The 25529-nt window shown below is 41.1% G+C and overlaps 1 protein-coding gene across 6 annotated transcripts in view; it reads left to right on the top strand.

Moving 5' to 3' along the window:
• The window catches only part of PLAGL1 (PLAG1 like zinc finger 1), a 45843-nt gene that overhangs the window by 4043 nt on the left and 16271 nt on the right, over positions 1-25529 (top strand). The window contains exons 1-2 of one of the 6 annotated variants that reach the window (XM_033056327.1): positions 4614-4653; positions 14136-14178. The exons of 1 other annotated variant lie outside the window; for it this stretch is intronic. In XM_033056327.1, the coding sequence (XP_032912218.1) occupies positions 14160-14178 (19 nt within the window). In that variant the 5' untranslated portion in view covers positions 4614-4653; positions 14136-14159. Of the gene's footprint in view, positions 1-4613; positions 4654-14135; positions 14179-14342; positions 14386-24586; positions 24811-25269; positions 25354-25529 lie in introns of those variants that run through there. 4 more of the 6 variants (XM_033056326.1, XM_033056331.1, XM_033056329.2 and 1 more) reach the window with 4 other exon arrangements.

Genomic DNA, 25529 nt, shown 5'->3' with positions numbered 1-25529 from the left:
AAAGTTGCTGTTTTAGTTTGGAGGACAGGTGTCTGCTGAGAAAGGCAGGAACTTCTCTTTGAAATGGAGAATGTAAACCCCCTCCCCCCAAATTATTATAATTTTGAAATCAAGGGGCTTTCAGGCAAAAATATGGGAATCAGGAATAACAGTTCTTTTCTAGGGAAATTAAAATAGAAATACAGTACTACAAAGAAACAAACTCTAAACCCTGACAAAGTCAGAGTACAACCTGACACCCCGTCAGGCAGGGTGTTGGTGGCAGTCCCATTAAATGGTGGTTGCAGTCCTCCTGCAGTGACAGATGTGATTCAGTTGGAGCAGTGCTCCTGTACAAGGTGCAATTTCCCTCTGGAGCTCCAGTGGTGATGTGGAGTTTTCCTCTGGAGTCCAGTGGAGAAAGGGGCTCCCTTAGTGTCCCAAAACCTCTGTTTTTATCTTGGTAAGAAATGTTGGGCTCTTCCCGCTGGCTGGAGCCACTTCCAATGGGATGCAGTAGTTTTATCAGTCACACAGTGGGACTCAATGGGTCATTAGCAGAAAATGACTCACTGGAGGAAGGATGGGTTGTGAAAAGATAAAGAACAATGCCCTGCCTGGTTTCAGTGGATGGCCCATTAGCAGAATATCTCCCATTGAGATCAGGATCACTGCCCCCACCCTCAACAGATGGTGATAGAACAGATGTCTTTTATCACACTCTGTATTGTAACATGTGGCTTATAATCAGGTGCGGCTTATGTACGGACAAAGAATGAAAAGTTGCTGGCACCCGGAAGTGCGGCTTATAATCGTGAAATTACTGTAAGTAACTTTAGATTCAGAATGGCTTTTTAAATTATTACAATAAAAGCGCTGTAAAACTGAACAACAAACAAGTTATTTATATAGCATTAGAACTCTATTTTGGCAGTTCCTTGACAGGTTTGATGCCCAAAGAAGACACTAAGGGTCTAATCATTATATTGTCCTGCAATAATAAGTGCTGGAAGGACCTGTGAAGCACATATTAAACACATATCTAAAGTAGTTCCATGTTTCTTTTGTCCCCAGACAGTCAGATATGATATACCTTCATTTCTGGGTGGAACTATCTCTAGAGTCATTGTCACAGACATGGCATGTAAGGAACCAAGAGAAGTTTGAAAGGAAGGGAAGTAGAGATGTTGAACAAAGATCTGGAAAGAAGGAATAAGCAAAAGGCAGAGGGAAGGTAGTAAAATGCTGGAAAGTATTAGCTAAGAGAAAGATGTAACTAAAAACATAACTGATGTTTGATTGGCATAACAAAAGAGAAGCTCGTAGATAGAAGTACAAAATCCCCTGAGATTTGTTTTGTAATCATAAGTTCTATTTCATTTCAATTTTCATTTAGTCTTAACAACCAGCTTAACTTTCTGTGCATAGAGGCAACCTTTGTAATGCTCCAGAAATGTTCCATACACGTTCTAGGATGCTTTCTGGCTTCTGGTTTTTTCTTTTTTATGTGCTGTATCATTGAGTAAAGAAAAGACATTAAACCCTTTTAAAGTGATAAAGACAAACCAAGAAGATGTAACATAATCTTTTTCTGCTTCAACTGCACTTAGGTATCTTAGCAATCACCTGTATTAATTAGGCAAGTGACTTAATGCCTCTCACAGTGAGAAAGAACAGCAGATGATTTGCCTGCTGAAACACTATGTTTTTGTATTCTCAGGGCTCATCCAAGAAAAGACCAGGGCTGCTGGCCAGAATGAGTCCAAATGCACTATGACAAAACCACTCCTCCCTCTTTCAGTGGAAGAGTAATTTGAAAACTAGCACATGAGGTATCCTGAATAGATGCATCATTTGCTTCCTGTAAACTTGGGAGCCAGATAGCCCTCCTCATCCCAGTGCTGCCAGGCACTGGAAATTGATCACTCAGTGTTCGTCCTCAGTGGTGGATGCCAATGAAAGTAAGAAAAAATGTGTCAGGTGAGGATTTCCACAGTTAGGCTGTTAGACCCCAGATGAAGGGGAATGAAACTTCTCTTGTCCAGAGAAGGGCAGCAGAGCTGGTGAAGAGTCTGGAACACAAATCTTAGGAAGAGCAGCTGAGGGAGCTGGGGGTGTTTAGCTTGGACAAAAGGAGGTTCAGGGGAGACCTGACTCTCTACAGCTGCCTGAAAGGAGGCAGTAGCCCAGTGACGTTGGTCTCTTCTCCCAGGCAACCAGCAACAGGACAAGAGGACATTGTCTCAAGATGGCTTGCAGGAGTTTTAGGTTAGACATTTGGAAGAAATTTTTCACAGAAAAGGTGATTAAACATTGGTGTGGACTGCCAAGGGAGGTGGTAGAGTGCCAGGAGGTGTTTAATGGAAGGCTGGATGTGGCACTTACTGACATGGTCTAGTGGACATGGTGGTGATTGGTCATGTTGCACTCTATGATCAGAGGTCTTTTCTTGCCTAGTTGATTCTGTGATTCTGTAACTAACAATTTCAGCAAAATGTAGCACAGCCTGGAGCACAAATTCATCACAAGCCTGTGAAACTGATACAAGTCTGCAAAATGTTTTGGTTTCAGTTAACTCAGGGTATTCAGGCAAAAGTAAGTTTACTGGAAATATTTTGACTTGTTCGTGACTCACTTGTTTTTACAAACCTAACACTCCTTTCCTCACAAAGCGATTAAATATGCAGGCAAAGCAAACACATTTACTATAAAATTCTGTAATTCTGAAAGGTATTCTCAGCTTGCCCATATTTGAAACCATTTGAGGGGGTCAGGGAGGTGTTCTTGTTGTGACACTGACTATGTCCTGGCTTGGAAACATGTTACTTTGGATTTCTAGTTTTGTTTAGGACAAAAGATTGGCGAGGCATTTTGTGTCTCTTGGGGGTTGCAGATGGATCATAATGATATTCTTGTCACTGGTTGTGCCCAGCAAGGCTTCTGGACCTTATTACTTCTCACATAGCAGCTGCCAGGGACAAGAATAATTTTCACACTTGGAAATCATCTTTACTTGACTTGTGAACATTTACATGCTGTTCTCTCTGAAATGCTCTTAGTGTAAGTGATAGAAGGAATTGTCTCCCTTTTTAATAATTGAATTTGCTATACAGATTTTTCACGGAGTCTGTGGAGGGTTTTGGCTAATAAAAATGCATCCTAATTTTTAGGCATTTATTGAATGAAAAGGAGAAAAGCTGCCCTGGCCAAAACAGAGAGATTGACAAGATAGAAAACAAAACAAGGATAAATGGGAAATTAAATTGCTTTCCACCCTTTGTCTTACTCTAATAGAAGAGATAAGACTTGAAATTATTTTTTCCCCTTGAAGTTGTTCTTATTGTCTCAGCTATTTGTCTGTGTTTATGCCTGAATCTCAGAGCACTTCAAGACTTTGCAGGCTTCAGGACCCATACAGCCAAATATTTACAGATTTTTAGATCTCTAGCAAAGATGAAATACTGAGTTGCAGAGTGTATATTACAATGTTAGAGGTTATCAAAGTGACCTGATTGAGAATGGGTTGTGCTCTCAGTCCTTTCAAAAACAAAATTATCTGATTTTTGATGAATTTTTCACACCACTTTTATCAAAATCAAAAATTTCAGAATTATAAAATAATTAAAAAGTAAGACATTACTAAAATTAATATGGACTTCTTAAATTAATGGAAAACAGAGAATATAAATAAGAAAGTTTTAAGTATTTTTTGCCCAAGTTAGAAAAGCATTTCATTAAATAATTGAAAACAATGTAGAATGAGTGTCTTTTTCTGATCTGTAAAAATACCGGCAGGACATATTGCTTTGAAAATTTTTACTTGTCAAATTCACTAATTTTTGAGACTGTATAAGTCTGCATAATCTTTGTGGTCAGTGATTTACACTGACAACTTTGTAAATTTATTAAGTAATCACCTGATTTACAAGGACCCTTAGTCAGGTTATATTTTTTTATATTAAATTCCAGCCTGATAGCAAAAATTGTTGCACATCTGCTTAGGTGTTATGGTTGCTATCATACTTTTAATAATATATTTGGGTCCCAGAATCTGAAATTGCAGTAAATTTTGATTTTAACATCATGTATTTTGACAAGGATATTCTTCAAAAGTTGAATCCACAAAGTTTACCAAAGAACTTAAGACAGCATAATTGTGGAGAGTGTGACCTGTGCCTTCAGTTTGTCCCAGCAGAGCACTGACTCTTGAATCATATGGATTCTCCCAATGTGAATATGGTTAGCAAGTCATTAGCGACCACTTATTAGAAATCTGTTAGTTTGTTATTAAGATTGTAGTTAATGTTGGTGATTAGAATGTCATGGTACAACAAGTGAAATACACTTTGGTCACTGTTGACAGAAAACATCCAAGTATTTGATAGTGGGCACTTTTAGATAACCCTAAGTTCTTCTACTTGCAGACCTCACATGCTGTATAAATGTCTGACTGAATATGTTCATAAATTTTTATGGTTTTTATAAATTACTAAACCAGCCTTCTGGTAATTTGGGGTGCAAATGCCAAACATCTGAGTTGTTTCGGGTTATTTTTCATTAACTCACAGAACCATACTGAATGGATGTTTCAAAAGTCAGAGTTGGAGTTGAAGAGGTCATGCAACTGGGTGAAGAAATGAAGACAAGTGACTTCTTGGTGAATTTTAATAGAAGGTTAGAGATCACTTAGCTTGTTTTTTCTACATTATTGTAACTTTTCTGTCAGGATCACTTTTAAATGAAGAAATGGTATTCTTTGACTCTGCTGCTAGAGCACATGGAAAAGTTAATCAGGTTCCAAGGCTGTCTGAAAAATTGGCATACAAACAAGTGACTGCAATAAAAATGCCAAACTGCTGAAATACAAGGTGTATTTTATATCAGCCTGCACTTGGCATTCATTAATCTGTGGTGCACTGTATTCCAAGCTCTTTATTTGGTATTGACGGGGGAATTAATGGTGACTTGATTTTAAGTTGTTTTTGTCATTCTGTGGAGGTAGTGGCTTTTCCTTTACCAGTCTCTACATCATTGACCTTGTTACCCTATTCTCGTAATTCCTTTCTTGTTCTCTTTCACTGAAAAAAAGAACCTTGTGTAGAGAAGAGACAGTCTTCTTTAATTTATTCAAGTTTCAGTTTTGCTGGACAAAACAGTAGAACAACATTGCCCTGCAGGATGAAACTTTAAACAGGCATGAATACTGTGCATGTAATGCCACATTTTTTTGGCTTCTTGTTTGGGTAATGTGCAAGAAGTGGCACAGAATCCCAAACAGGTTTGCATACCATGCAATTCCAGTCCAGACCTCGGAAAAGCACAAGTCCAGTTATAAGTCGTGTTACATGTTGTCAGTATGAGAGTACAAGAGGTTCAATTAATCTTTAGTTGACAGTGGGGAGCAACATTTTATCTCTCCTTTATCTGAGAAACAAGTTACTGAGCTGAATATGAATAGTCTGCATCTATGTCTACTTTTATTCAACAATAATCTGTGACCCACAATTTTCAGAGTTTTGGAGTCATTAAATGGCTTGATAACCAAAGGAAAAATGAAGCAAACAACGAAGTAATATTTAGGAATATGTGGAGCTTTCATTATTAAAGCATATAATGGGCCACTTGGAGGATTTAGAGATTACTAGAGTTGCGCACCATAGGCATTCTAGGCACTATTATGAAAATATAAACTCTAAAACAAATATACCTTTTAGGAAAAGGCAATAAGTAATCACCCCTCAAGTTAGAGTTTTGTTCCAATAGAATCAGCCCCTGACAATTAATGTGATGGCTGATTTCAGTAAATTAGTTCTAATAGTTATCTCTTGCCTCTGTACTGTATGAAGTGGTAGCTTCCATTTTCCATGCAGTATCACACTCCAGCCAGTCCACATGTGTGAACAGGAGGGAAAGGATGTGAGTGATATTGCTGCCGAGTTTGCCATTGACAGGTCCAGCTGCTGTCCAAAGGAAATCTGAGCTTGCACGTTGTAGCAAACAAATGGAGCGATGTGACAGGCAACTGTTACCCAGTATAAGTCTTGTAGCGTTAATTAAAACAAGTCAGCTCCTTCTGTCTCTCTGCCTCGAGTGTTAAGTCCTTAGTGAAAACTTTGCTTATGTTTCAGAGTTATAAGGATGTATTCGTGTTACCATTGCCTACTTCAGGCAGCTCAAGCAAACCTCTGAAGTATGAGGCCTTTGGGAGTGAAGAGGAAAAAGAAAACATTTCTAGTAGCCAAGAAGCTGTTAACAAACAGTGAGGCAAATTGTGGAAGAGCATTAATTATGCTTTGATACATAATTTATGTATAAAGCAACTAAAGAGACTAAGATGCTAAACCCCTTGGAATCACTGTGAAGAGCAGCACTTTGCATCTAAAATAACTAAAAAATACCAGTATTCCTGACCCAAAATCCTTTTTCAGGTAAAACTTCCTCACTTTTACATATTTCTGAACGAAGTAGTCATTTCACAGCATTGAAATTTATAACTGCTAGAAGCGTATGAGAGTGAGCAAAACTGAGAAGTGGAATTTGACCAAATGATTTGAATAGAAGTGTTTTTATAATACAGCAGGAACATTACACACTGCATCACCTTATTGCAATAGTGCTTAGGTTGCATATGTCATAGATAATGTGCAAGTTTGTGAACATTTTGAGGATGGGAGGTTTTCGATTACCATAATCTAAGCAAGATGTGTGAGGTAAGGTGTTGGCTTGTAGATGACAAATCTGTTTTTATGATTTCCTGAAATTTACTGACGTTGCCAAAGTACTGGTTAAATGTGTGTCCCCCTCTCCAGTCACAGGAGTGAGTGACTGTTGCACCGTGTGGGAACTTGTCTGTTTGTCTGTCTCCGCTGTGGGTTTTGCTCACCACATTTGGAAAGTTTTCAGCTGCTAGTGCATGTTATTTATATCAAACTTATGAAAGAAGTGAGTGTTAAAACCCAGGTTTTTGTCAAACCTTTTTTAAAGCCACAGACTTGTTGACTCTTTGGGGACAGCTGCTTGAGGATGATACAGGAAAGGGACAGGAAATCTCCCTGCTTACCTGTCTGTCCAGCAGAGGAGTGGCAATGCCCTTCTTGAAATAAGTGTTGGGATGCAGGCTTGAAGTGATGAAAAAGAGTTTAGCCAAAGTATTGAGGGAGGATAGGAAAAAGTGCTTTTTCACGTGACCTTGTACAAGTGGGTTTGGTGCTTATTTTGTGCTGGGATTCAGTCTTGAGTTTCAGCCAGTAGACCAGAGTCCTCTCCAAAGGGCTTATTGAAATGGAAATGGTTTTGCCCTGCTGCTGTGGAATGCAAATTATTTTAGGAATGTTCCTGGGTCTTGAGGCTTTCTGAAGCTCACACTTAAAAGATTTTTTTTTTAGCTCATTTTATCCAATTCCCATAAGAAAATAAGGATCCAGAAAGATGATTGGTGCCTTGATCCTGACCCAGCAAAATATGAAGTGTAGGTTTGTCTTCATGTGTACAAATAAGTTCCCTGCAAGTCAATGGTGGGAAAACATGGGAAATGCAGAATAGTTTTGCTGGATTGCAGTCAAAATTCTGAGTGCTTTGCAAAGGCAAACAACAAGAGCAGTAAGGCAGGCTGGCATGCAATGCTGTTTGGTATCTTTCCCTAGGAGTTTGTCTCCCTTTTGTTACTATCTCTTTTTAAAAATGCTATATAATAGCTTTTCTTGTTATCAGGGCACTGGAGGTGGGCAAAGACTTGTGTTTGATGCCTGGTCTGCCACAGGTCTTTTGCTGACCAAAATAGACCAGTGTCAAGTGCTACAGGCTGGGAAAATGTGGTGAGAGACAGTGCCATATTTCAGAACAGGAAGAATTTGCTTTGAAACATGGAGTGGGATTTGTTGGTCTTTGTGTTTCTGGTCTCAGGGCACAGGATATAAGATGTAATTACTTTTAATGAAAATTGGGCCTTTTTTGGCTTTAAACTGAAAACAGACTTGGATAGATTAGGTGCCTGTGTGTGGACCATATTTACTGATGCTACATGTTGAGTGAGGTTAGAGTATTGGTTGGTTGGTAGAGGGAATGGTAAGGCAGGACTTTTTTATGTATCAAGATTTAATGCTCGGTGTAGCTTTGCTGAAATATTAGCCAAGGGATCCAAAAATCTTCAATAGGATGACTCTTGACATCACTGGGAACTGACAGGGCTCTTGGTTACTTGCATACTGCATTTAATCTGTGGAGATGTGTATATCAAGTTTCCTTCAGCAGTGGGACCAGCTTATGTATTTGTAGAGTGTTTGTGTGTCTGTAAACATAATTTAAAACATTATCATGAAGGTATACAAAATATCCGTAGTAAAATACATCAGAGAAAACATGCTTGAGAACATTACTTTTGTCCACTCACAGTCTGACTTACGATTTTGTACAGTTCTTTTACCTCTGCATGGTCCTTTGTAAAAGAGAAAGACATTACATTTATAATTTTGGGTTTTCCTTATTTTTACATTCTCAAATAACACTTATGTAGAGAACTTCTGCATTATTAGTGAGCCAGATTTCTGGGTAGTAGACACAAGCTTTCATGTGTTGTACTGCACAAGCTTTTTTGCTTAATTAAGGGAAAGATGTAGAATCCTATGCATAAAGAAAAAGATCATGGTAAAACAGTTTTTCTCTTTCGTAATTATAAAATAATACCAGGACTTGAAAAAAAACCCCAAATAATTGTAAAAATACAAATTATACTATTTTATCTTCTAAATAAAGTGATTTATAATTTAATCTATTTTGCCAGCGAGGAACTCTACATGTGGTAGATTAAAAATGCACAGAATATCACTGTTGATCAGTGACATCAAACAAATCATATGTTTGATGAGATGCACTTAGCATGCACTAAATCCTGATATGGAGGTAGGACAAACATGTGGAACTAACACAAACTTCAGAAAATCTGCGTAGGTTTCTTTAGATGAAGATTTTGGCTGTGCATATTAATTTTTCCCTGTTAGTACTCTGTTAATCTTAAGTTATTTCTACATAATTATGATTTTCTTTCCTGCTCATGAATTTGGGAGAAGAGAAACTATGTCAGCAGTTAGCCCAGCACAAGCACTAGCAGTAGCCAAAAGAACACAAGTAGGGACACTAGTGGATGCTAATGCTGTGTGATAGATGAGTTGTCTCCTGAAGGTGTTTTCTTCTGAGGGATGGCAACTTGAGTCATCAGGTGTGCTGAAAAGTTAAACCCCAGCAACTGATTTCTGTGGTGGTGGAGAGAGAGTCCTTCCTGATTTAATCTCAGTGTAAGTAGGTTAAGTGTGGTTTTCCTGTCACATCTTTGCTTGTGTATTTTAGACATCTGCAACTCTATTACTTACCATAGATGTCTTGAAAAAATACATTTACCTGTGTTTTACCTTTACTTAGTTAAAATATGTTAAGAGGTACTTAGATAATAATATCACTTACATGAGACTGATGTGAATGTATAAATGAGTCGTGCTGGGCATTCTTCTGAGTATCCAAGGAATAGCAGTGTCCCTTTTCAGCTGCATGAGTAAGGCAGATAGCTTCACATCATGAGATTAGTCTTTTGATGACTGGTTAACTAATGTGCCTCTTTGGTGGGCAGCATGAAATGGAGTTGCATTTGGGGCTGTATAATGTCAGATCACTACAAAGAGTATGCCTGCATTGACTGTTGTCATTTTTTTTTTTGGATATAATTTTGATATGGAAAGCAATGTAAGGAATTCTGTAATAAACCCTGAGGACTTGGTGGGGGGCAGAAGCTGACTGGTTCAGAACAGCCATGTTTCAACACACAGTGGGTTCATAATTCAGAAGCTCTGATCCAGGTCTTTGTCTCTGCATGGCATAGGTCTCTTTTGCAGGCATTGTGTTCTCTTGTTATCTACAGATGGCATCATGTTGCAAGCACAAGGGCGTCACCCGCAGTGTGAAAGCTTTTCCTGTTGCTGCCACTTATGTCTCTTCCCTGCTTTTCCCTTGGCTTTCCCTGGCATGATGTCAGGGAAGATAGATGTACATCTTCTGAGAGAGAGGTCAGTGGAAGAGCTCTGTCACATGAACCCACATGAGAATCCTTGGGTGTTCCATGCGGGCAGTTGTCTGAACTTACAACTTGAGCAAAGTTGTAACCTTATGTAGCAAAGGTCCCTCACATAGTTTCCTGGCTTCCCTTGCCGTGGGGTTTGCTGTCTCTTGTAAAGATGAGCTTCAAGGCCAGAGAGACAAGTGCTTTTTCGTAAAACCTTGTCATCTTCCTAGAACTCTGCAGTGACCTGCAGCAGCTGTAGAAGGTGGAGTCTTTGCTGCCCTTCTTGCTGCCTCCCCGTGTGACCCACTGGTAAGCAAGGAAGTTATTGAGGCCATTGCTGGCAGCCTTCATGGATGTCTTGTGCATCATGAGCAGCCCTGTAGGTCCTGTGCAGGCTGGTTTTCCTTGCTCTGCATTTCCTTGAGGAAGTCACCTTTCCTCTGGTGTAGCGGTGACCTTAATCCTCATTGTAGGTCGTCCTCATGAGCCATACCTGGAAACTGCTGCCTGTTTTCATTACTGTCTTCTGCACCAGAACAGAGAAGGTAACAGGAGTTGCCTTTCCCCCTGTGGACTCTGGACATCTCAGGGCAGTCCCACCACCATCATATGTATCTGCTCTGAGTCATACATGCCCACAGTGTACCATGACAATATTTTATCAAACATAAAATGCATACCCTGTGAAATTTTGCAATAGTGGAGCAATTGAAAATAACCCAAACCCTAAAATCCTGGCTCCTACACAATATACAGTAATTTCACGAATACAAGCCGCAGCAATTTGACAAAAATTTTGGTGGCAACCCGGAAGTGCGGCTAATAGTCGGGTGCGGCTAATATATTAATAATTTTCTGACATTTACAACCCCAGACGTGCCAGCCAGAGTGCCGAGCCAAGCACCGGCCAGTAAAAGCCCGGGGAGGGGGGGGGAAGTGCGCGCCGCCATTACCGCATCTCGGGGAGCCGGCGGGAGCCCCGCGCCGCCATTGCCGCGGCTCGGGGAGGAGGCGGGGTGCTTTGTCCGCGCCCGCCGCCGGCGCCACGGGCGCGGGAAAGCTCCGTCCCCGCCCGCCGCCGCTGCCGTAGGAGCGGGGGAAGCTCCGTCCCTGCCTGCCACCGCGGGGCAGCGCCGACCCGGGGTGACCGAGCCCAGGGGCAGCGGCGGCCGGCCCCGAGCGGCAGCACCGGGCTGGGCCACCTGGCCCCGTCAGCGACCCCTAGCGGGCCGAGCCTGCACAGCCTTAGCTCAGCCAGTAAACCCCGCCCTCCCGTGGTTCTGTTACTAATTGCACGCGGGTCCTCGCTGCGAACGACAGAGCGGCTTATATTCGTGTGCGGCTTATCTATGGACAAAAACCGAAATATTTGCCAACACCCAGAGATGCGGCTTATACTCAGTGCGGCTTGTATTCGTGAATTTACTGTACACTATGACATGTCCTTCTAGGCAGTGCAGAACTCATCCCCACTTCCTCTAACGGGTGCAAACCACTTTCCACCACCACAAAGCATTGAACTTTTCATCATTCAAAATGCCTGTAATCACTGCTTTGCTATCTCTTGACTGTTAACCATCTATTATACTTAACCCATCAAGTCTTCTTCAATCTAATACCTGAAAGCCTGTAAAAACCTCATTATGCTTTGCCTCACATTTTCAAGGGTACAATGTGCATGTATGGGAAACATCCCCTACTCAGCTTCTCCTCCTCTTCTGCCCATTCTTGAGAACAGAGGATACTTAGAAGCAACTGCAAACAACTTTTGACTGTGTGGGCAGCACAGCAAATTTGGCCAATATGCCTACAGCACTTTGTTTACAGGTTAATGTGGCACATGGCCAGCCACCTGAGTGTGGCCAGAAACTGCCAGGCACTGTGCCTGCTTGGCACAGTATATGTGGCTGCCACAGCTCTGTGTGGCAGGGGGCAATACACTATACAAGGGTGCCCTTGTACCCTTGAAGAAGGAGATGGATTTATGGTATGATTTTGTGCAGCTAGGATGACAGGCAGTTCTGCATCCATGTTTGAGGATAACTGCAGGTAAGAGCTGGCATGGCTTATAAAGGAGCTTTTAGTTCTACTTAAACTCTCCTGCCCCTGCAAACACACTTTGTTGTATTTATCCTCACTCTGTCTGAACCAGCTGTTGGAAGAGGAGCAGTTCCTTGTGGTGGTGCACCTGCTGTTGTTCTGTCATGCAAGTGGGTTGTGTTGCAGTGACTGGGATGCCCTCACAGAGAGGCACGTGAGGCACGGTCTGTAGTTTCTGTGCCCTTCCCAAGGGCTGAACTTGGGCACTTGGGGTTGCTGTTGCTAACACTGTTTTGTCATAGAATTGTACAGGGGAAAAATTTCTCAGGCATCAGTCACCTGTGGAGAAAAATGCTTCGGTGATTTACCTCCAAAGTGACATCACAGAACAACTGAACCAAACCTTAACTGGGGTGTTCATGGACCACAGTGTCACTGTAACAGGGCTGGATGGAGGATGTATGGGGTCCAGGGAGGGCATGGACTGAGGCTGCACTTTCTCATGACTGGAGAGTGCTGCAGACCAGATGTGTGACAATGAAGGTGTACTAATGACTCAAACCATATGGGAGGGAAGAGCTTGTGTTGTGGTGGTTTACCAGGTAATTGCCCTGCAGATTGAATGCCAGCACAATTAAATAATTTTATCATGAATCTAGTTATTCAGTGGGGGAAATGAAATCTCTATTAGTTGATGGCACTTCTTTGACAGTGATAACATGCAGCCTTCTGTTTTCTGGGGATGACAAAGGCTGATGCGTGTACAGTCACATATGGATGCCATTAAAGTCCACTGTTCCCTCTGCAAGGCTGTATTTTTAGAAATGAACACTATAGACAAGAGTCTTGCTCTCATCCAGAATAGTGTCAAATTGCAGAGTAGATTTTTTTCAGAAATAAAGTGTTTTCTGGATGATGGAAATCAGACTAGGGCACATGCTGCTTAGGAAGCCTGCTGTCAGCCTGTTTTTATCTGGAAAGAGAACTCACTGATGTTCCTCTGGCATGTGGGTCCCTTAACTTCTGCTTTCTCACAGCACAACTCAGTTCTTGCAACCAGCTCCAATTAATTTCAAAGTATCTTACTAACTATCATTGTATTTTTAAAAATTAAGATTTTTTTTTATCCTTTTCAGTCAGCAACAAAATACTGTTGTCTTCATCAGAGTCAAGTTTTCATAAAATCATAGAATAGTTTGGGTTGAAAAAGACCCTTCAGGTCATCAGTCCAACCATTAACCCAGCACTGCCATGTCTCTAAGCACCATATCTAAATGTTTTTAAAATATCCACAGGAATGGGGACACTTCCCATGGCAGTCTGTTCCAGTGCTTGCCAACTCTTTGGATGAAGACTTTTTTCGTAATATCCAGCCTAAACCTCTCCTGGCACAACTTGAGGCCATTTCCTCTTGTCCTATCTCTTCTTACTTGGGAAAAGAGACTCATCCCACCTGGATACAACCTCCTTTGAGGTTGTTGTAGAGAGTCATAAGGTCCCCCTGAGCTTCCTTTTCTTTAGCCTAAACACCCCCAGGTCCCTCAGCTGCTCCTCATCAGCCTTGTGCTCCAGACCCTTCACCAACTCTGTTGCCCTTCTCTGGACTCACTCCAGCCCCTCAGTGTCCTTCCTGTAGTGAGAGGCCCAGAACTGGACACAGGATTTGCACTCATCAGTGCCCAGGACAGGGGCACAATCACTGCCCTGCTGCTGCTAGCCACACCATTGCTGATCCAGGCCAGGATGCCATTGGCCTTCTTGGCCACCTGGGCACAGCTGGAAAATAAGTAATAATAAAAGTTAATATAGATATGGAATACAGTAAACTGCTCTTAGTTAAAATGCATTACATTAACATTATCAGTTTACATTGTTTATGACATTATGTGGAATCAGTTTTTCTTTTCCTCTACAAACTGAAGTTCTTCCTTTTTAAATTTCTGTAGATATTTTCTCCTTATTTCCTAAAGAATTAAAAGACTATGCATATGATTATTAGCATGAGATATAAACATGAGTAGTCCTAGTTCAGAAAACTGATAATTCTTTTTTCATTTATTTTGTGTAGGTTTCCTTTGCCTGATCTGTAAACATGTCCACAGACCTGCTCTGTAAGTACATTTCCATCATCATGAAAATCACCACAGTGATTTTTTGTACCATATGTTTTTATTGGATTCCCAGATGTACTCATGATTGATGTCTTTTATCTGAAGTATAAAGTCTGCTTTTACATTTGTGTTTCTTCCGAGACATCTGTGGAACAATATTACCATTATAATCAACGGGATTATTCTTGGAGTAAAGCATGACTTAATGTGAGTAAAATTGTAAAAATCTGGCCCGAGTATAAGAACAGACTGGTTCATTGAGATTTAAAATTGCAATTCTGTCTAAAATGTTTTATCTATCTTTGGCACAAATACCATCCCGGATTACTACAGAGTGATGTGCTTGGGATTTTTTAATCATTTTGTGAATTTAACTCCTGTGTGTCCAAGGCACCATTATCCCAGTCACATCCAAATCTCCTGCCTTACCACTATTATTTGTCCATCTTAACAGATAATATACTTATATACTTATATTGCATATTCTACATTGCATATTGTATACTTATATACTTATACAATATACTTATACTTGTTGTAACTACCACAGAAGGTTGCTGCTCACTCTCTCGCTCCAGTTTAAGTTATCTGAAGCATTAAGCACATTTTTTTCTGCTTATTGATCTGATCTACATGCTTTCTTTTGGAGTCCCTCCAGTGCCTCAGCTGCCTTTTTTTTACCATTACATCCAAGGGCTGCCCAGCTGCACATTGTGTAATGTAAGAGAGGGAAATTTCAGACATTTTATCATTTTTGAGTTTTTCCTTAGAGGAAAAAGGAAAACAGGATTGGGGTTTTTTTCATTGACAACTGCAATTAGTTAATAAATATAAAACCATCAGTGGCTTAATGGAAGATAGCAATTGTATGTGAAGATCAAGTTATTTGTTAAAATGCATTTTTTGAATTTTTTTTTTTTTTTGCAAAATGTAAATTTCAGGGCATTAAATTTAGATACAGAAAGAACTCTAAAATAAGGAAGGTAATATACCTGATTGTATTGTATATAACAGGCAAAACTGTTATTAAGAGTGAAATATTAAAGAAAGCAGAGGGCAGGATGACTGCAAAGGGATCATGGTCAAGACTCCTCAACTGTACTTAGATGTTTGTCTGTTTTAGTAATTTTATGTCCTGGCAGTTTAATTTTTCTTTTTTTTCAGCTCAGCAACAGTGCCTTTCTCATGTTCCCCCTAATGATTAGGGTGTTAGAGAAGCTGCCACCTGAGTAGAGGCTACAGGAGTTGGGTGTGCTCTGCTCAAAGAGAAGGCTCAAGGGATCTAGCCATGGTCTTTCAGTACAAAAATGGTGGTTATGGAAAAGGAGTTGGAAGCAGCCTTTCTTCAGGCATGCACTGTGACAGGACAAGAGGCGATGCCCACAAGTTGCTTCAGGGGAGATGGTTGTGGATGCAAGGGGCATTGGAATAGGCTGCCCAGGGAAGTGGTGGAGTTACCCTCACTGGAAGTATTTGAGATACAGCTTGACAGTGCCCTGGGTAATGCTATTAAAGGTCCTGCATTCAGCAAGACTCTGGGCTAATTGATCATTACAGGTCTCCTGCAACTTGAATAATTCCGCAGTTCTGTACTTCCTTGTGTTCTCAGCTGTCTTCTGTGCAGCGAGCAGTCATCCCTACCATCTGTCCCTGGTCTTCTTAGTATTGTACTGCTTGTGCTGTGCTGAGTCCTGTGATGCTTGCTCATGTTAGTGGGATAGACATTTGTCTTCTCACTTGGAGATGTGTCAGTGGCCTGGAGACAGTACCAGTGCTGAGGGAACTTTCCGGGTTCCAGCTGGTGGGTGTTTGTGACAGCTGGGTAGTGCCTTGGTAAAATGTCAGTGCACAGGAGAATGCTAAAGAATGACATGGCAAATCTGTACAGGTATGAATTGACTTCAGATCTTTATGTCTGTGTGTATAAATAAATATTTCACGGGCAACCTGTGAGCTCAGTACTAGCATATACTAACAAGCAACAAACACTAGGATGCACATGAGGGATAATATCTACCAAACTGTGTTCCAGGTAAGGAATTTGGATATAACCAAACTGATTGTGGGGAAAAAGGGAAGGAGATGATGAGCATTTAAACATGTGGAGCTGGTGCCAGGTGGTCTCAGCACCAGGTCTCTGGCTCTTACTGTTTAGCAGTAGATGTGTAGCCTAACCACCAATCCTTAAGCTTGACCATGACATTGTTTTTTGCTAATGCTTGGTTCAACACAAGGTCAAATTTTAGCATTAAAATCTTGTTCCAGGTTCCAGTAATGAAGACAAGATGTATAATTTTAAAAAGTCAAAATTCTAATCAAACTGGAACAAATCCCCTTAAATTCCTTAGGAAAAAACCCACTGTAGTCTAGGGCAAATTGCACAAAGAAAATACCATGGTTGCACACTAAAAGGGCTGCTGCAGCTAGACCTCAAACTCCAGCAGCTAAGTCTTCAAGCTTGTGGAAATAAATCAGAAAAGCTAACATTCCAGAGAAGTTTCAGCACAATGAATTTGAGATAGCAAGCATTCTCTGATTTAGATGGAGAAGCTAAGAGGAAAAAAGACATTAATGAAAAGTCTGTCAGCTACTGGGGCTCTGCTGGTCAGGGAAGCAGCAGACTTCCCTTGGAGCTTGTTTTCCTTTTTATCCTTGGATGAACTAGTGTGCAGTATATTATGCTACCTGAATGTAAGGGTTTGTCACGGTTAGCGCCGGGGGCTGTCCCGGGAATGTAGGAAGGCGATGGGCGTGAATGGAGCGTGCAGTGGTCGCTGGGGATAGAGTCCCGCTCTTCGGGAAACCTGTTGCTGCTGCTCTTAGCCCAGCCGGCCAAAGCCAGGCAGGAAAGGAGGTGGGTCTTTGATCTCTTTGTTGTAGCTGCTCCCTGGGAATTTGCTGAAATCAATGCCCTGTTTTCCTGAAGAAATGAATGGCTATGCCTAACCAGCTTTGTGAAGCGCTGGGGAATTCACTGCTTCTGTTTATTGACAGCTGAAAAGGAGCACATGGTCCTGAATGGGTCCTCCTGGGGAAACAAAACAGAGCAGAGTTAGACTTAGTTGAATACAGAGGCATTTGGAAAAGTCTGCCGAAAGAGGATGGCATGGTTCCTTACACCCTGTTCTAGTATAGCCTGACTCTTTACTAAAATTGCCATTTTAAATAAGGTAAGGTTTGTTTTGATTTCTCATATGTGCGATTATGAAATGTTTGCAGTTCTGTTCTGGAGCGCAAAACCAATGTTTGAGTTGTATTCTGTCACGGGAAACACCTAAGTAACTCTTGTGCTGTTTCTAGCCTCTGCGTGAGTTCATTTGTTCTTTATCTAATGCTGATTAATGAATATGAAAAGTAATAGAAAATCTGTATTTGGGTCTTCCAGTCAGGTCCTGAACATCAGTTATTTATGTGAGCTATGATATGCAATTTTTTATGCCTTTGAAAATCAGCTGAGTTGCATCAGATGATTTCTTAACTCGTACAGACTGCTGTGTCAATACTTACACGCAAGGCAGTGACTAGCAAGAGAGCCTGTCTGGCAGAAAATCTGTGAATCTTAAAATTCTTTGAAATGTGAGGATATATTTCCAAACCTCTGTTTCTATGCATGGAGTCAAGGCGAGATATAGACTCACCACTATGCTTGCTGCTGGCTTTAGGTCTACATGTTTTTTTTATAAAGAAAGAAAATAATAGCAAGAGAAGTGTGATAATGAAGCAGTATTTTCATCATGCAAGTCCAGAACAGTTTATTGGACCAAGGGATTTTGGTGTGTAATTCATATGTAAATTTTCTACTGAAAACAGGAGAACAAATTGCCAGAGTTTCTATATTAGTTTCTGTGGTGACTGAAGTAAAAGATTTCTGGGCTCATGCGGCTACAACTCCCAGGTGTGGCCCACTTATGATAGCAGGAAAAATGTTAAGTAATGTAATTTCTGCCATTTTTATTTGAAATGTAAGGGCAAGCTCAGAACAGAGAAATTGCCGCCATGCAGCCTTGTTCTCACATGGCAGTAGAATTGGTGTGTTTTTCTTGCAAATCCAATTAAAATTGTCTGTGCATGGACGCAGTAGTTTGAAAACTCTCAAGTAGTCCCCTCATTTTGAGAGAAGTGCTTGGGAAGTTTCATGTTTTGTTGGAATAGTTTGTGTTCCTCAGTCTGGCATTTTTTCTATGAGTGATTTTGAGCTAGTTACTAGTTTTGTCTCTTTTTGTGCTTTTCCCAGCAGATAACTTATCTGTGTTTCTTGGAAGAATTTGTGCTCCGTATGCAAACATGCTTTCTTTACATTACTTTGTGATCCTTAAAATGAAAATACATTGCTTAACTGTAGAGCATCAACATGTTTGTGGCTTCTGCTGTTAAATTTCCAAGATTTTCACAGAGAAAAAGCAAAAAAAGCAAATGCATTTGTAATTTTGACTAAGATGTGAAAACACTGAACTCAAGCAGGCAGATATCAAAGTTTATGGGCTATGTTGTCATTATTGTTATCCAAATGTGTCAAGACTTTTTTTGACCTCACTTAAGTGTATTTATGCATGATAGGCATTGGAAGCCATTAAAATGCAAAGGTAAAGCTAATATAAAGTTAACATTTAAGTTGGACAGGAGATATATTTGTAGGTCCTTTTAGTGTTGTAATCTAGATGAAAATGTTATGTGTTATGAAAATGTTGACCAGTGAGGGTTCCTGGGTACTTGTAATGGTGCAAATAGAAAAGAATCAGTTGCGGAAAGCTCAGGGCTTTTTTAGTTGGTGTAATGGGGAAGAAAGTGGATGATTCATGTGTGACGCGGAAGGTGGCACTTGTTCCCTGTTCCTTAGGCGATAAGACAAGGCAGAGTGTGTTATGTTTAACTTACTGGACTGGAAGGTGCTTAGGCAGATGTGAGTGGGGAGGTGCGTAGGGATGTTCTGGCAGGACAGTTGTCCCTTTGCCTCTTCTAACATCTTTGTAAAATATGAAATTGTTTTGACCTATTGGCAATATTAAAGTGGAAGAAGTATAAAACATTTGATTTCTAACCAACAATGTAAAATATACCAAATACAAGGTGAGATACGTAATCATACACAGCTTTAAGTAAATATGTATGTTAAATAACCAGAGTTATATAAATACATATCTGAGGAATGGTGCATTTTCCCCAAGGTGATGCCTTTTCCATCTGTTGATCTTGTTCTTTGAGCTAGAAAAGTATGAAAACAGGAACAAATTCCTTGCAACTTTGCATTGCAAGATTGCTTCTTAGATTCATGGAATAGACACTACTGTTATTTGTGTGTGTGTGACTTTTGCAAATAATTTAAATAAATCAGAACTCTATAAAAAGTGTTCGAATTTCATTTGATCTCTAACTGAGATGACTGTCAGCAGAATACGTAGAGCTGTATGGACATACTTTGTAATCTGAGTTGAGAGCTTAATCTATGGAAAAAAGTTTGCAATTTTTTTAAACCCACAGATTTTTGCAACTCTCATGCAATTCTCTTATAATAATCTATAATTATGTACTTTGTATTTCTGTGTCATATAGAGCTGTTATGCCTCAGGATAATAGTTATTGTGAGGAAAATGTACTATACTGCTGTCTAATTTGTTGGTGCCAATCTTATTAGGCTTTTTTAATCGGTCTGTTAAAGAAGTGCAGGTGGACATAATTTCTTTATTACAGTATTAGTCAAGACATTAGTTAATTATCATATGGTTCCCCATAAAAATATTTTTTGTAGGAAAAAAAAAATGTTGGATCTTAGGAAAAAGAAAACAAATTACTGGAAACACAGATAAGATACTTGCACATGTGAGTATTCTTTCAAAGAAATAGATTTTTGTGTCTTTTCAGCAGCAGAGCTTCCCAATGTGTATGAGGGATTTTTTTAAGAAATTACTTCATGCCTTAGAAGAGGAGAATAATTTAACAGAGTCATAAAGTCTAAGGATGAGAGTCTCCTACCCATTTTGTTCCCAGAGAGCTGGGAATCAAGCATGCTTTTCCTATTGGAAATGAAGCAAGGAATTACAGGTATCTGCTACGAAGTGGATGCATAGTAAGAACTAAAGCTTTCTGCTAAGCTGTTAATGACCCTTCATTTGCAAAAGCCAATGCTTTTAAAAGATGACTCATTCATTTCAGTATTTTAGATATATATACTTTAGGGTGCATTGATTAAAAAAAACAACAACTTTTTTTTTTTTCTCTTGAGTGAGTGGGAATATCAGTAGGAAGTTTGAATGGCTCTCTGAGGAAGTTAACTCATTTTCCAGTTTTACTAATAGCTTCCACTGAATGCAATATGGGCTGGAGTGCTCTTTCAGGACTCCATGGTCTCAGCCCTGACCAATCCTAAGTGTCCATCTATTCACTTTTCCACATGGACTTCTTTCATGGTGTGGCTACTTGCTCATCATGTGCACAGACTAATACCTGCAGAAGTGGGTCCTGGGGTGCAAACAGTGCACTTTGATTCCCAGTAGCTGTAACTTGCTTCATGTTGTTACATGTGCCTCTAGTATGTAGAGGTTCTGCAGCCACGGGATGGGTATGGTGTTTCTTTGTTCTGCATGCCAGGCTTCCTCTTTGCTTTCTACAGTAAACTCATATTACCTTCTCCAAAGTGTGTCTACCTGCCTGGTTCTTCTTTCCAGTAAGCAGCTGGAAGTATATCCCCGCTACTAGTGTTTTTGCTGGAAAGTTCCCCACAAGACTTTGTTGAAAGTCACCAGTGGAAAATGAAGGATTGATTTGGGCTGGTTTCCTTAAGAGAGGTAGCTTTTTTCGCCAAGTTTTCCACCAGTCTCCTCCACACAGCATCTGGACTTGGTGGCCAGTAACAACCAAGTTCAATGAAGGAGCAAGAGATCCAATCTAGGGTTCCCTTTTAAGGGAATGTTGCAAGGCTAGGAAATATTTCAACTAATCGATACTAAGGTTTAGTCATAATTGCTGCACTTCCTTTATCAGATTTAAAACCCTGGTGTTGACCTACCATCAATAAAACTGCTGACAGTATTAATGCACTTAATGTGGTGTGTGTGTGTGTGTGTGTGGCTGTGCGCATGTGTATTTATACATATGTGCATTTAGGAAGATGTATTATAAGGGTTTTTTTCTGTTATTACAAAGATGGAAGATTCTGGTGTCTGTGTTCAGCTCCTACAGTAGCCTTCACATTTTCCACTAAAACATCTGACACTAAAATAAATCAACTGTCATGCCAAAAATCTCTACAAAAGAAAAGTGCTTGAGATATATAAAATGCTTCTGCTGTAGTATGTAGAATCTGTGGTGTGGGAGATGCAGATTATGGGGTCCAACATGGGCCACAGGGTGCTTGTGAGCAGCTTGAATATGACTCTCTTGGTGGCTGTCTGTGTTTCTGTGACAGGGGGATTTTAGTCTTGCTGTCTGCAGTATAGAAGCAGCACAGTTTGGACAGTGCTAGTGATTGACCTAAAGTAAGCAGAAAGTGTCACAGCCAAGGTGCCACAGCCTTGCACCAGGTCGGATTGCTGCTGGCTGCTGGGGAAGATGGGCAGAGTGCAACAGGAAGGCTTTCCTCTCAGAGAGCTTTTTGCTGGGCATTTCGTAGGACTATGCTATGCAGACTCAGGTTCTTTTTCGTAAAAAGTAGTAGTTGTTTCTATGAATTTGCTGTTAACCTCTTTCCCTGTTCCTGGATCTAATTTTATGTGACTTTGTGGCAAGACAGTGGAGGAAGAGGGAGAGGGAGAGGGAGAGGGAGAGGGAGAGGGAGAGGGAGAGGGAGAGGGAGAGAAGGAAAAAAAAATCCTTGGAAAATCCAGCTTCATTTTTCAATATGATTGTTTGAAATGTGCTCAGCTTTCAGCAGAGAGAGAAGTCTGTTTGTGCTGATTAGAACCTGTTACATGTAAACTGTGGGAGGTGACTTCACTTGAACTGTGCTTGTTTATGTATATTGGTTCTGATAACAACCAAACCCCATGTGGTGTACTGGAAATGTGACACGTAAGTTTTATCCCAAGAATAACCAGAAAATTATTATTTTTTAAACTAGCTCTCAATCCGTCAATTAATTTTTTGACCTCAGGTCATTTTTAGATGAATGAACATACCAAGAACTTTGATAAACTTGTTGATAAGACTGCAGTGAAGTTTGCACCTACCTACTTTTCCTCCTGTTTGGTTTGTTGGGATTTTTTTTGTTGTGTGGGTTTGTTGGGGCTTTTTTCTCTTTCAGTTTTACGGGAAAGATGTAAGTTACTGCCCTTTCAGGTGTTCAAACAGTGAAAGTAACTTTTTTTCCTGTGGAGTTTGTAAGATGCAGCAGAGCACAGGTATGCTTTTGCTGTACAGCTTCATGGGGACATGCTGAAACTGCTGAATTCCATAGCCCAGCTGTGCTCCTTGGGGTTTCTCTAACTTTTTTGCTCCTCAGATTTGCTAGACAGAATGAGCACGGTAGAAAGCCTCACTGGGGTTGATGTGAGACTGACTTTTTATGGAAAGCTGTTTAAATTCCTTTGGGTTACGCTTGTTGTAGTGGCCACCAGATGAAAGACTTACTGTTCCCAGATGAGTTTGATTATCATCATGATGACTCCCTATTAAGAACTAGTAATGAATCATAGTGGTTTTTATCTTGTATGTGTTTGTATAACAAATAGTTTTGCAGTTTGGAAGAATTTATATATTGGAACTTATGTCTGCTGGAAAAATGTGCACATGCTTTGTGTTAGGTTTCTATACAGCAAGGTAAGTGTTGAGCCACCCTTCTAGAGGCATTCTTCCATAAGAGATCATACTGCTGTGAGGAAGGAGCAGGTGCCTTGACAGATGATCTCCCACTGCTGAAAACTCAAGCGTGTACTCTCCTTCCAAATCTTCATTCTTCTTGGGAGCAAAGACAAGCACTGGGAGGATGGAAGTGAGGTGAAGGAAGGTGTCACAGCATGTCAGTGGCTGGGTCAGGGTGCCTGAAGGCCAGGTTCACCTGCAGTGCTGGGTTTTAGGGAATCAGCTTGACCTGCCAGTCTGACCGAATGTATGGGGTGGGGTGGCAGTAAGGCATGTTTGCTGTTCTCTGTTTCTGTCTCCAAACATAGCAACTCATTTTTAAAGTTTTACATTTTAGTAGAGTGAGGTCATGTTCCCATGAATATGTTTAATGTTCAGAATGATTTCTGGGATGTTTGCAAACCACCTACTGTTCTCCTTCCCAGGCAGGGGGGGCCAAGAGCAGTAGGGATTTACGTGCAGGGTGCCACTAATGCCTGAGCAGGACCAGGACTCCTCCTCACCCTTCACCTTTGTCTCAGGAGCTCCCATCCTGTCGCCAGAAAGCCTGGGCGTGGCAGCACAAGGCTTTGGGAGGTATTGCCCCAGCAGCACAGCCACAGTTTCTGTGCTGCTGCCACGAGGTAGAGACTGCAAGGTTTTGGGGTTTCCATGTGTCAAAGACATGGGAACTCTCGGCTTGAAGTCTAAAGTTTCCCTCTCAAGCACACAGAAGTAAATCTGCTTTTTTTCCCTCTCCTTTTTCCCCTTCCTTGTGAGGGTGGTGTTATTGTGGGTGCAGGGTTATGGAAAACACTGCACCTTCTTCCCAAATAATATAGTGTCGTGCACAGAAGTGCAAATTTTCAGTCTTTACCCAGGTGAATGATTACGATTGCAAAGTCAGCCTGTAGTGGAGTTTCTTGATTTATTTACTTTTACTTTTTTTCCATGCAGAGCTGAGCAGTTGTACGTCTCTGCTAATACAAGGTTTTGGTGTATAACATAGAAAAGACATGAAAAGGAGACATTGAAGAAATGTTCACCTATTTTGATGCTGGACTAGGGATCAGTTTGTACAGTTAACAAGTAGAGATCAATCTGTAGACAATGTAGCATAACAAAATATCAGAAGTTAATGGGATTTGAATAAAATTATTCTGAATTCTGGTAATTATAAAAAGTTCTATTTTACTTCAATATAAATAGAATCAGTTATTAATCAGTTTAAAGCTTCATTTTTCACATCAAACTTAGGATATAAGGCTTCTTTCAGAAATGTTTTTTACAGAGAAAATATGTCAGTGGCCCACAATAATGGGAAAATAACTTGTGATTAACTGTTTGCTAATTGAGTACTTTGATTTTTTTGGCAAATAAATTGTGGAACAAGGATTTCAAGCTTTTCCAGCACAGACTGCTGCAGAACAAACCTCAGGCTGTAAACCCTCATGCACCTTTCGCTAAGAGAACAAGACTGGCATGTGCAAAGTACCTCAGACAGAAAATATCCAGAAGGTGTTTTTGCAGTACTCCTCTCTGTGAAAGCTGAACAAGGCTAACGGAGCGCTACAGTTTTACTCCAGAATAAATTACTGTTGTTTGCTATGCAAATCTTATGATTGTAATTAGGCTAGGATTTGGACTGCTGTGTACACTGATCTTTGTTCCCTCTGCGCATGGGAGCTAATTCTAATGCTGCAAAACAGCAGAGCAAATGCCAAGGTCTGCTCAGCCTCTGATCATTTCTCACAGGGTGCATTTGGTCCAAGTGGACAATTGAAAAGGAATGATTTACCTCTGCCTTCACAGGGGATGTTATTGCACCGCAGGCACCTTGTGGGCCACGGAAACGTTCAGGTAAAATCTCGCTTGAAAGCTGGGGTTGGAGAAAACGCAGGGAGGAGGTCCTGATAGGCATCTAGTTTTTAGCAAACTCGTTTTTCTAAAGTGATGTTCTGCAGCTGATTGGTTAGGGATCGGGTGGCATGTGTGAGCTATCACGACGGTGATTGCAGTTCCTAGTATGGCTATGTATAGCTCCCGTTATCTGTGCAGCAGGGCTCTGTGTAACCGCAGCCCGTGGCTCCTTGCCCACACTAATGAGCTCCCCCCGAGGCTGGGCTTGTGCCTCTGGGGGTGGCACAGTGCTCCAACCGTGCTGCTGTTTTGGAAACCAGTTTGTTGACTGTGCTCAAGTCCAGCTTGCCCAAGCTGCCGTGCCAGCTTGGCTACTGCTGGCTGTGGGAGCTTGTCCCAGTGCAGCGTGGCTGGCCCCAGAGCTGTCTGGAGGATGAGGCAGGCTGGCAGCTGAGGCTGCCAGGCTATGTGGGCTGCAGCAAAGGAGAACTGTCACCTAGACCTGGACTGGGGCGAAGCACCAGCATGGTGAGGACAGTACAGGTGAGCCACACTCACAGCCCGTTCTCCTGCCTGGGAACACAGCTACCAGTGACCAGTCAGCTCCTGTGGTGGGAGCGCGTCCTGCGGGCAGCGGGTCTCAGTTTTGTGATGACTCAAAGAGCAGGGGAAAGCCAGGGGTTGGCTGCTGCCAACCGTGCCTCGCAGTATGTGGGAGA

This window comes from Catharus ustulatus, chromosome 3 (assembly GCF_009819885.2).
Source record: "Catharus ustulatus isolate bCatUst1 chromosome 3, bCatUst1.pri.v2, whole genome shotgun sequence".
Lineage (NCBI taxonomy): Eukaryota > Metazoa > Chordata > Aves > Passeriformes > Turdidae > Catharus > Catharus ustulatus.
Note: the sequence above shows the minus strand (reverse complement) of the source record. Positions and strands in the feature narration are given on the sequence as shown.